The sequence below is a fragment of the Salvelinus sp. IW2-2015 genome, linkage group LG18, assembly GCF_002910315.2.
Source record: "Salvelinus sp. IW2-2015 linkage group LG18, ASM291031v2, whole genome shotgun sequence".
In the NCBI taxonomy this organism is placed as follows: Eukaryota; Metazoa; Chordata; class Actinopteri; order Salmoniformes; family Salmonidae; genus Salvelinus; species Salvelinus sp. IW2-2015.
Window position 1 is genome coordinate 5,358,128 of NC_036858.1, and position 11,945 is coordinate 5,370,072.

The following is an 11,945-nucleotide window of genomic DNA, read 5'->3' on the forward strand; positions in this document are numbered from 1 at the left end:
ACAGGGATGTAACCCAAACAAAAGAGCGAGGTAAAACCTCTAATAAATATACGGGACAAGACCCGTAACAACAATACATGGGACCAGACCCGTAATAACAAGTGCACAACACTATACGGGATGAGACCCGTAATAACGAGTACACACAACACACAACACRAAAGCTGAAACAACAAAGCACAGGTACTCACAAGACCAACGGACATGGGAACAATTACTGACCAAGACAATGGTGAACAGACAGCACATATATACAATTACTAATCAGGGGAAATGGGAACCAGGTGTGTGTAATGAGAAACAGGTCTAGGTCGGTGACGTAGACCTTCAGAACTGGTGCAGCGGGGGGGATCCGTGACACATATCCATAACATGATGAAGCCACCACTACGCTTGAAAATATGGAGAGTGGTACTCAGTAATGTGTTTTATTGGATTTATCCTAGACATAACACTTTGTATTCAGGACAAAAAGTGAATTGCTTTTCCACATTTTTTTGTTTTGGAATATTTTGATTCTGTACAGGCTTCCCTCTTTTCACTCTGTCCTTTTAGGTTAGTATTGTGAAGTAACTATAATGTTGTTGATCCATCCTCAGTTTTCTCCTATCACAGCCATTAAACTCTGTAACTGTTTTAAAGTCACCATTGGCCACATGGTGAAATCCCAGAGCAGTTTCCTTCCTCTCCGGCAATTGAATTARGATGGAAGACTGTATCTTTGTAGTGACTGGGTGTATTGATACACCATCCAAAGTGTAATTAATAACTTCACCATTCTCAAAGGGATATTCAAAATTTTACCCATCTACCAATAGCTGCCCTTCTTTACAAGGCATTGGAAAACCTCCCTGGTCTCTGTGGTTGAATCTGTGCTTGAAATTCACTGCTCAACTGAGGGACCTTACAGATAATTGAATTGTATGTGTGGGGTACAGAGATGAGATAGTCATTCAAAAATCATGTAAAACACTATTATTGCACCCAGAGTCAATGCAACTTATTATGTGACTTGTTAACCACATTTTAACCCCTGAACTTATTTAGGCTTGCTCTAACAAAGGGGTTSAATACTTAATGACTCAAGACATTTCAGCTTTTCATGTTTTTATAAAAAAWAWTTTTTTWWTTTTTTTTAAACATAATTCCACTTTGACATTATTGTGTGTAGGCCAGTGACAAAAAATCTAAATTTAATCCATTTTAAATTCAGGCTGTAACACAACAAAATGTGGTCAACATTTTGGTCAATAAATGTTTTAACTGCCATTTCAATTAAAAAACTGCCATTCCAGCATGTCAATGCAAAAGTATGGTGCTTGAACTTGCAAATATGTATGTATCATATAGAACCATCTGGTAGACTGTTTCATGGTTGCTCTGCACGCAGCTTTGTTCTAAAAGAAATCTGAAAACTGTCATCTCTATAAATCAAGGACATAAACTAACAGGCTTATGAATAATGTAGATTAATGACAGCGAGCCACAGAGACGATTTCTGATATTAGTTTTATTGCTTCTTGTTTTATAACAAAAATGAGGGGTTCATCCCGTTTTAATAATGCATACAGCTTGAAACAGCTGAACATTTTGTTCAGTGTTGCTCRCCCAGTAGCACTGAGAAGTTAACACAAACATTTCAATAGTCTTCAGTCATTCAATCCCAGTCAAATTCATTCCGATAGTTCAGTTAACTGGCATCAAAGGTCTAAACTGGTTCATGTTTTCAGTTTTGAAATGTGACCTACAATTAATCCACATACAACAATATATGTTTGTAAATCGTAGAGTCCATAGCATGAATCTTTAGCGATAACCTTCATATACAAGAGTCATAGAAAATCAGCTATAATAAATAACACATTCGGTGAAATAAATACTTTGATTAAAACAGCTCTATCTTAACTATGATAAATAACATCAGCATATGATACAATACATCACAAAGTGCCTGCACTCGGTATCCCATTCTTTTAACATAAAAGATATTCAACATGTCCATTTGCACCTTCTTCTGTGCATAAATTCAGTCAGAGCTCTTGTACAAGGTCCCAAAAAGCCTGTCCCAGTGTGTGAAGTACGGAGCGTAGTTGGATTTGAACTTCAGGTGGTGCATGTCATGGTGCGGAGCTCCACCGTAGAGCCCAAAGGGCACCAGTCTATGCGTGGACCAGGGCAGGTCATAGCCACAGTGGTCCTCCACAGAAAGCCAGATATTCAGTACATAGAAGAGCATCTCTGTCAGGGGGTGGCAGCCCAGCAGCAGAGGGTTAACCGACGCGAAGAAGCCCAGAGACAGGGTCTCCCAGGCCCCAGAGTACTCAGTGGTCAGGGCGAAGGTTGTTGTGTGCTTGTGGTGCACCTTGTGGAATGTCCGGTACAGCCAGGGCACCTTGTGGTGCAGCATATGCCAGACGAAAGACTGAAAGTCAAAGAGCAGGAGGCAGGCGACCACGTCCCAGATGAGACGCAGCATCCCGGGGGCTTCGGCTATGAAGCTGGCTGGTCTCCAGTACCAGTGCAGCACAGTGAGAGGGAAGAGGAACACCACATGGTTGTAGAGGGAGTGAGCCAGGCAGCTCCACATCATAGTCCAGGAGACGTGGCTCTTCTGCTGGATCTTAAAGGTCCTGATCCAGGCCAGCCTGGGGGAGAGGAGGTCCAGCACCACGAAGGGCAGGCAGAAGGTGAGGTAGACACTGAGTGAGAAAAGCACAGGGAAGAAAGGCGACATGAGCCACGCATGATACCCCAATATGAGATCCCATAGGCTCTGTAGAAGCATTGTGTTCAGGCTTGTGYGTGCGTAAGCTGGAAAAGCGTTGTTCAAACAGCTTCCTGCCAAAGCTGTCTCTCCCCTTTTATGTGTTTGGTATGAAAAGTATCCGCCCCCAGATGCTCCGTATAAAGACTTCCTGAACATTCTGGGGCCTTTTAACTTAGCCCAGTTATCTGACTCTGAGTAAGATTGCTCTGGGTGCCTGTATTGGAAATCAAATAAAAGTTTATTGGTTGCGTACACAGATTTGCAGATGTAWTCGCAGATGCAACGAAATGCTTGTGTTTCTAGCTCCAACAGTGCAGTAATACCTAACAGTACAAAACAATACAGACAAATCCCCAAAATAAAAGGCAATTAAGAAATATTAGAATGAGCAATGTCAGAGTCCGGAATATATATATATATATATAAATAATGGTGTTTATGGACAGTATATGAATAGAAAAGATGTGTACAGCAGTAGTTATATAGGATGAGCCTTGACTAGAATACATGATATACATATGAAGTGGGTAAAACAGTTGGTAAACATTATTAAAGTGACCAGTATTCATTGACTATGCACATACTGTAAGGCAGCAGTCAATAAGGGGCAGGGTAGAGTATTATTATACAAAATATCAATATAATCATTAAATAAATACATTCATAACTAGAAATGTGTTTTATTCGATTATACAGTATGTAAATGAGCAAGAGGGCATTCAACTGTTTGTAGACAGTCACAAGTGTGAYAAATGTTTTGGGGATATACTGGCTGAAGAACTTCCCTACTTTGTGCATATGAAGAAATGCAACTTCTTTGAGAATTTCTCAAAGCCATGATGAATAATAAAATAATGTCACTTGCTTAACATTGTAATTCGATAGAATAGTAGAATGCTATTGTTTTCTCTGTTCTATTTTGGCTGAACATTTGCCTAAAGAGCATCTGCTCCCTYCCTCATCTTACCCCTTTCCTTTTCCTCTTTATCTAGTACACTACGCCACCAAGTGGTCAAGTTGAATCATCTTATATTCTGCAAATCCATTCWGTTGTTGAGGGGACTGTTGTGTACTCACGTTATAAAATTGGTTGTAAAGTTTTTGGCAGAATGGAAACTTGAAGTTTTGGATTCTATGCCAAGGAGTGGGTAGGTTTCGGCTGTGTATCAATTGTCAGCGTACCTGGCCAACACACTACTCGCTGCCTTCAACAGTAAAGATGAGGTAAGAAGCATAAGAGACAGGATCTCATAGACAAAACAGCATCTTTGACATTCCTGCTTCCTGCTGAAATTTGTGTAATTTCTGTTACACTAGTAATTTCTCGAATCGACATGGTATAACACAGTAACTCTAGACCACCTTTACTCCACACACAGAGAAGCGTACAAAGCTCTCCCTCACCCTCCATTTGGCAAATCTGACCATAATTATGTCCTACTGATTCCTGCGTWCAGGCAAAAACTAAAGCAGGAAGCACCAGTGACTGTCAATAAAGAAGTGGTCAGATGACGCAGATGCTAAACTACAGAACTGTTTTGTTAGCACAGACTGGAAGAATTACGGAACATATTCCAATGGCAATGAGGAGTACACCACATCAGTCGCTGGCTTCATCAATAAGTGCATTGACGATGTCGTCCCCACAGTGACCGTACGTACATATCCCAACCAGAAGCCATGGATTACAGGCAACATCCGCACTGATMTAAAGGGTACAGCTGCCGCTTTCAAGGAGTGGGACTTTAATCCGGACGCTTRCAAGAAATCACGCTATGCCCTCTGACGTACCATCAAACAGGCAAAGCATCAACACAGGACTAAGATTGAATCCTACTACACCGGCTCCAGTGCTCGTCGGATGTGGCAGGGCTTGTAAACTATTACAGACTACAAAGAGAAAGCACAGCTGCAAGCTGCCCAGTGACACGAGCCTACCAGACAAGCTAAATTACTTCTATGCTCGCTTCGAGGCAAGCAACACTGAAGCATGCATGAGAGCATCAGCTGTTCCGGACGACTGTGTGATCACGCTCTCCGTAGCCGATGTGAGCAAGACCTTTAAATAGGTCAACATTCGCATGGCTGCAGGGCCAGAYRGATTACCARGAYGTGTACTCTGAGCATGCGCTGGCCAACTGGCAAGTGTCTTCACTGACATTTTCAACCTSTCCCCGTCTGAGTCTGTAATACCAACATGTTTCAAGGAGACCACCATAGTCCCTGTKCCCAAGAACACYAAGGTAACCTGCCTAAATGACTACMGACCCATAGCACTCAAGTCTGTCGYCATGAAGTGCTTTGAATGGCTGGTCATGGTTCACATCAACACCATTATCCCAGAAACCCTAGACCCACTCCGCCCCCAATAGAACCACAGATGATGCARTCTCTATTGCACTCCACACTGCCCTTACCCACCTGGACAAAAGGAACACCTACGTGAGAATTCTATTCATTGACTACAGCTCAGCCTTCAACACCATAGTGCCCTCAAAGCTCATCACTAAGCTAAGAATCCTGGTACTAAACACCTCCCTCTGCAAACTGGGATCCTGGACTTCCTGACGGCCCACCCCCAGGTGGTAAGGGTAGGTAACAGCACATCTGCCACGCTGATCCTCAACACAGGGGCCCCTCAGGGGTGCATGCTCAGTCCCCTCCTGTACTCCGTGTTCACCCATGACTGCATGGCCAGGCATGACTCCAACACCATCATTAAGTTTGCTGATGACACAACAGTGGTAGGCCTGATCACCGACAATGATGAGACAGCCTATAGGGAGGAGGTCAGAGACCTGGCCGTGTGGTGCCAGGACAACAACCTCTCCCTCAACGTGATCAAGACAAAGAGATGATTGTGATTACAGGAAAAAGGATGACCGAGCACGCCTCCATTCTCATCGATGGGGCTTTAGTGGAGCAGTTGAGAGCTTCAAGTTCCTTGGTGTCCACTTCACCAAAAAACTATCATGGTCCAAACACACCAACAACAGTCGTGAAGAGGGCACAACAAAGGCTATTCCCCTCAGGAGACTGAAAAGATTTGGCATGGTCCTCAGATGCACACCAAAGTTATACAGCTGCACCATCGAGAGCATCCTAACTGGTTGCATCACTGCCTGCTATGGCAACTGCTCGGCCTCCGACCACAAAGCACTACAGAGGGTAGTGCGTACGTCCCAATACATCACTGGGGCCAAGCTTCCTGCCATTCAGGACCTCTACACCAGGCCGGTGTCAAAGGGAGGCCCTAAAAATGTCTAAAGACTCCAACCACCCCAGTCATAGACTGTTTCTCTCTGCTACTGGTACGGCAAGCGGCTACCGGAGCGCCAAGTTCCTAGGTCCAATAGACTTTCTTAACAGCTTCTACCCCCTAAAGCTATCAGACTCCTTGAAACAGCTAATCAAATGGCTACCCAGACTATTTGCATTGTCACCCCCGCCACCCCGTCTTTTACGCTGCCTGCTACTCTTCTGTTTTTATCTATGCATAGTCACTTTAACTCTGCCTACATGTACGTAATACCTAATTACCTCGACTAAACCTGTGCCCCGCACATTGATCTGTACTGGTACCCCCTGTATATATAGCCTTGCTACTGTTATTTTACTGCTGCTCTTTAAATTATTTTTATTTATATTTTTTACTTATCTATTACTTACTTAAAACAAATTTTTCATAAAACTGCATTGTTGGTTAAGGGATTGTAAGTAAGCATTTCACTGTATTCGGCGCATGTGACAAATAACATTTGATTTGATTTGATGCGTGGGTTCAATTCAATTGAATTCATAATATTTAAATCYCCAAGGGGCAATTATTGCTGGGCATAAAAGCCCATAGGCTCCGTGCAGACAATAGGCCTATAATGAAAACATGATCATAAATAAACCACAGGACCGGTGGCGAGCCGTAATTCAGGGCAGGTGGGGCAGTTTTGAGCCCAACCTGTTTAGCACAAAAATATATATACAATACCAGTCAAAAGTTTGGACACACCTACTCATTCCAGGGTTTTTCTTTATTTTACTATTTTCTACATTGTAGAATAATAGTGAAGACATCAAAACTATTAAATAACATGTGGAATCATGTAGTAACCAAAAAAGTGTTAAACAAATCAAAATACAGTATATTTAACATTTGAGATTGTTTAAAGTAGCCATCGTTTGCCTTGATGACAGCTTTGCACACTCTTGGCATTCTCTCAACCAKCTTCACCTGGAATGCTTTTCCAACAGTCTTGAAGGAGTTCCCACATATGCTGAGCATTTGTTGGCTGCTTTTCCTTCACTCTAGGCAATATTTAAAAAAAACAACTGGCTGTTTTCAACAAGATGAGGTATTGGATTAAGAATTTTACTCTGAAAAACAAACATGATCTCTCGATGCGATATAAATATATATGTTACATTTTTATTGTATTTCATGAATTAACTGAAGGCACACTTTAGCATCACCTGTGATATTTCTCYTTAAAATCATGATTTATTTAGCCTATACCGTTTTTGTAATTTAGTATTGCTAATAATACCTATTATTTGTATGATCGACTTGACATAAAACAGTAATAAACACACAGCATCTTCGATAGCGCTAGTGCAACATTCATGCTTGGGCAGTAGAGGGAGCTAGGCATTAGTGTAAGTGTGTGAAAAGCTAGAGAGGAGGCAGATAGTGCCTGTCAGGACTCAGGGGAGAGGGTGTTGATTAACCTGACTACCTTGGGCTCAAATGGGATTATGTGACACTCTGCTTTATGGTTCGACACCTTGGGAGGAGGAAGTGCCAACAACAGTTCAAATGCTGGATAGAAATAATTGTATTTTTCAAGGCAGATATGGAAGTCAAGCTGAAAGCACTTGAGTGTCACTCCAAGGCTGACATTAAGGAACTGGACAGCCTTCCTGAAAAACTCCTGGATTGCATCATGAAGATCTGCACTTCGAACCATGCCACATATTTCAACTTACTAGCCTTTCTGAGCCACCTGRAGGAAAACAATGTTAGTGCTCTTGAGTATCTCCACAAGGCTGAGAGTGCATTGAAGAATAGACAGGATGATACAGAGTTACTGGTMACCTATRCTAACTTTGCATGGGTTCACTATCACTCAGGRAACATGAATGATGTGGATGCCTACACTGTAAAACATTTCAGCCGCTCAGTAGCCAGTATSTTACTGTAAATTTACAGTAAATTACTGGCAGCACAGAAGCCAGTAAATGACTGTAGATGTACAGGACCTTTACTGTAACAAAAATGTATAACATATTACTGGACCACCTGACTAGAGTACCATGCTGTATTTCTAGAATTTACAGTGCATTACTGGAAGCACAGTGGTTAGTAAACTGTTGCAGATTTACAGTGCAGTCAGGGCCTGTTGGTTTTCAGAAATGTCTTTCAGAGAAGCCCTAGGATGAGGAGCCATCTCACCTCCTCACTCCACACCGAGGCATCGGTGAAATGATCTCAGAGACTCCTCAGGAGGCAGGGAGCGGCAATCCACCCTCCTCAGCCATCACAGGCCTCTATTCAAAATGATGCTGGAGCCTCAGGATGAGGGCCATCCAGCCGCCTCATTCGCACTCACAGGTCCAGAATTGATCCGCTCATGGGGCTCCACTCCTCAGCCAAACAGGCTGTATTCAGAAAATGATCTACGGAGCTTCAGGTATGAGGACCATCCACCTCCTCAGCCCACAGGCCCTCTTTCAGAAATGATCTCGGAGCCTCAGGATGAGGCACTCCCACCTCCCTCAGCCACTACAGGCCTCTTCAGAAATGGATCTCGGAGACCTCAGGATGAGGAGCAATCACCTCTCCTGCAGCCACACTAGGTGTCTTCAGAAACTTGATCTTCAGGAGCCTCAGGATGAGGGAGCCATCCACCTCCTCAGCTCACCACAGTGTCTTAGAAATTGATGCTCGGAGCCTCGAAGGATGGGGAGCAAGTGCGTGAACTTCCTCAGTCACACAGGCCCTCTTCAGAAAATGATCTCGGAGCCATCAGAATGAGGAGCATCCATCCCCTCTCCTCAGCACATCAGCATTTGCAGAAATGATCTCAGGAACTCAGGATGAGGGGACATCCACCTCCTCAGCGCAACAGGCCTCCTTCAGAAATGTATCTCGAGCCTCAGTGATGAGGAGCCATCCACCTCCTCAGTCCATCAACAGGCTGCTTCAAAATGATCTCGAGCCTCAGGATGAGGAGCCAATCCACCTCCTCAGCCACACAGGCTTCTTCAGAAATGATGCTCAGGAGCCCTCAGGATGAGGGAGCCATCCATCCTCTCAATCCACAGGCCTTTCAGAAATGACTCGGGAGCCTCAGGATGAGGGCCATCTACCTCCTCACGCACAACGGTTCTTCAGAAATGATCTCGGAAGCCTCAGGATGAGGGGCCATCCACTCCTCGCCATCGATAGTGTATTCAGAATGATCTCGGAGCCTTCAGGATGAGGAGCCATCCAACCTCCTGCAGCCACACTGGTGTGTATTCAGAATGATCTCGAGCCTCAGGATGAGGAGCCATCCACTCGCCAACTATCAGAGAATATCCACCTCAAAGCCATCCCTGCCAGGCCTCTTCAGAATGATTCAAGAGCCTCGGATGAGGAGCCATCTCATTCCGCTCACCACACCGTGTCTTCAGAAGATGATCTCAGAGCTCTAGGATGAGGAAGCCATCCACCTCTCTAGCCACACAGGCCTCTTCAGAAAATTGATCTTCGGAGCCTCAAGGATTTGAGCGAGCCATCCATCTCCTCCTCGATCCACACAGGCCCTTCAAAATGATCTCGGGATTCCTCAGGGATGAGGGGCCATCCACTCCTCAGCACCAGGTGTATTCAGGTAAATGATCTGGAGCCTCAGGATGAGGGGCCACTCACGTTCCTCAGCCACACAGGCCTTTCAGAAAGTGATCTCGGAGCCTTCAGGATGAGAAGCCCATCCGACCTCCTCAGCCACACGGTGTCTTTCAGAAATGACTCAGAGCCTCAGGATGAGGAGCCATCCCACCTCCTCAGCCACACAGGCCTCTTCAGAAAATGATCCGGATCCTTCACGGATAGGGGCCATCCACCTCCTCAGCCACACAGGTGGTATTCGCAGAAATGATCTCGGGAGCCTAGGATGTAGGGGCCAATCCACCTCTCTCAGTCCACACAGGCCTCTTTCAGAAAGATTTTCTTCGGAGCTCTAGGCATGAGGAAGCCATCCACCTCCTCAATTCCAACACAGGCTCTTCAAGAAGATGATTCTCGGATTCCTCAGGATGAGGGGCCATCCACACCTCCTCAGCCACACAGGTGTATTCAGAAATGATCTGGAGCTCAGGATGAAGGGGCCATCCACCTCCTCAGCCACAAGGTGTATTCAGAAATGATTCGGAGCCTCAGGATGAGGAAGCATCCTACCTCCTCAGCCTACACAGGCCTCTTCAGAATGTATCTCGGAAGCCTCAGGATGAGGAGCCATCGCACCTCCTCATCCACACAGGCCTCCTTCAGACAATGATCTCGGAGCCTCAGGATGAGGAGCCTCCACCTCTCTCAGACCACCCATCAGGCCTTCTTCAGAGAAATGATCTCAGAGCTCAGGGATGAGGAGCCATCCACTTCCTCAGCCACACCGGTGTCCTTCAGAAATGATCTCGGAGCCTCAGGATGAGGCCATCCACCTCCTCATCCACCAGCAGGCCTTTCAGAAAGATCTCGGAGCCCAAGGATGAGGAGCCATCCACCTCCTTCATCCATCCAGGCCTCTTCAGAAATGATTTCGGTATCCTCAGGATGAGGGGCCATCCACCTCCTAGCCACACAGTTGTTATTCAGAAATGATCTCGGAGCCTCAGGATGAGGGCCATCCTCCTCCTCAGCCGACACAGCTCTTTTCAGAAAATGATCTCGGAGCCTCAGGATGAGGCAGCCTCCACCTCCTCATCCACACAGGCCTCTTCAGAAATGATCTCGGAGCTCAGGTATGAGGAGCCATCTACCTCCTCAGCCCACACAGGTGTCCCTCAGAAATGATCTCAGAGCCTCAGGATGAGGAGCATCCCACCTCCTCGCAGGCCTCTTCAAAGAGATCGATCTCTGGAGCCTCAGGCATTCGAGGGGCCCATCCACTCCTCAGCCACACAGGCCTCTCAACAAATGTTGTCTGAGCTGAGGATAGAGGATGGAGATGAAGACCCATTTGCTTCCACTTCTCACCAGCAGGATTCTTCAGGTGTGTTTGTGCTCACGCGCACGCTGTGGTGTTGTGTGTGTGTGGGTACACGGCACATGTGTTTATGCGTGCAACCTGCATAACATATAAACAAGATTATAATAATTTCCCTTTGTAAAGTTTTAAGTTTCCATATTGTAGGTAACAATGATGATTTTATTATTACTGGGTATGTATGTGGGATGTTCCACCACTATAGATGCTCGTGAATAACGTGTGTAAACTAATGCCTGTGTGCTCTCCATTAAAAATGTCTGTAGCAGCATCCCCACCACAATCCTGCTGCTGAGGCATGAACCTCTGTCTACAAGACCTCTGCTTGACTGGCCTTCAGTTTCTGACTGAACAGAATTCGGACACAACTAGTTTGCAGAGGACCAAGTGAGGTACCACTGACTTTGTTTTTCCCAAGGAATGAGTGTAATGTGTTTCAGGAAGTGTTTCAGGAAGACCTTGAAGTTGGTCGGTGTAATTCTGGTCGGTGTATTCTGAAAGAAACAACAGCCTCTTCTGCTTCTGCTGCAAACTCTTTTCTAATAAGAAATGTATTTAGCAAACTCAGGACTGACAGACTGGAAACATGCAGAGTTTCTTTGCTGACTTCCACACGACCACAGTCCAGAACACCAAATAGCATGAAAACATGAAAGAACTGGCAATTAAGGATAAAAAAAGGGGAAACAATTTGATAAGCATGAGATGGCACTTATGGAGGCTGAGAGGATAAGATGGAGAGGGTGTTACTTTGCAAGTATATATTTGTATTAAAAAATACTAAATAAAAGTATTTCTAAATAAACTCTTACAAAATAGGCTACATGAAATCTAGTTTGGGCAGGTGAAATACAAATTACAAAATATGTATTGAAATATCAAAAGATAAAATAAATGTAACATAATATACTACCTGTTGTTGGCACTTAGCTACC

General features: G+C 44.7%; 1 protein-coding gene and 1 pseudogene across 1 annotated transcript; one reads left to right on the forward strand and one right to left on the reverse strand.

Moving 5' to 3' along the window:
• Nucleotides 1-1,490: 1,490 nt before the first annotated feature.
• ch25h (cholesterol 25-hydroxylase) lies at nucleotides 1,491-2,825 on the reverse strand. Its single transcript, XM_024008275.2, has one exon. It carries the CDS (start codon nucleotides 2,783-2,785, stop codon nucleotides 2,027-2,029), a length of 759 nt encoding a protein of 252 aa, XP_023864043.2. The 5' UTR covers nucleotides 2,786-2,825; the 3' UTR covers nucleotides 1,491-2,026.
• A 7,815-nt stretch (nucleotides 2,826-10,640) lies between these two features.
• Nucleotides 10,641-11,945, forward strand: part of LOC111977565 (interferon-induced protein with tetratricopeptide repeats 5-like) — an 11,258-nt pseudogene continuing 9,953 nt past the window's right edge.

Bases quoted from the DNA above. Each gene is read 5' to 3' on its own strand.
- ch25h (XM_024008275.2), bottom strand. From the start codon at position 2,785: ATGCTTCTACAGAGCCTATGGGATCTCATATTGGGGTATCATGCGTGG.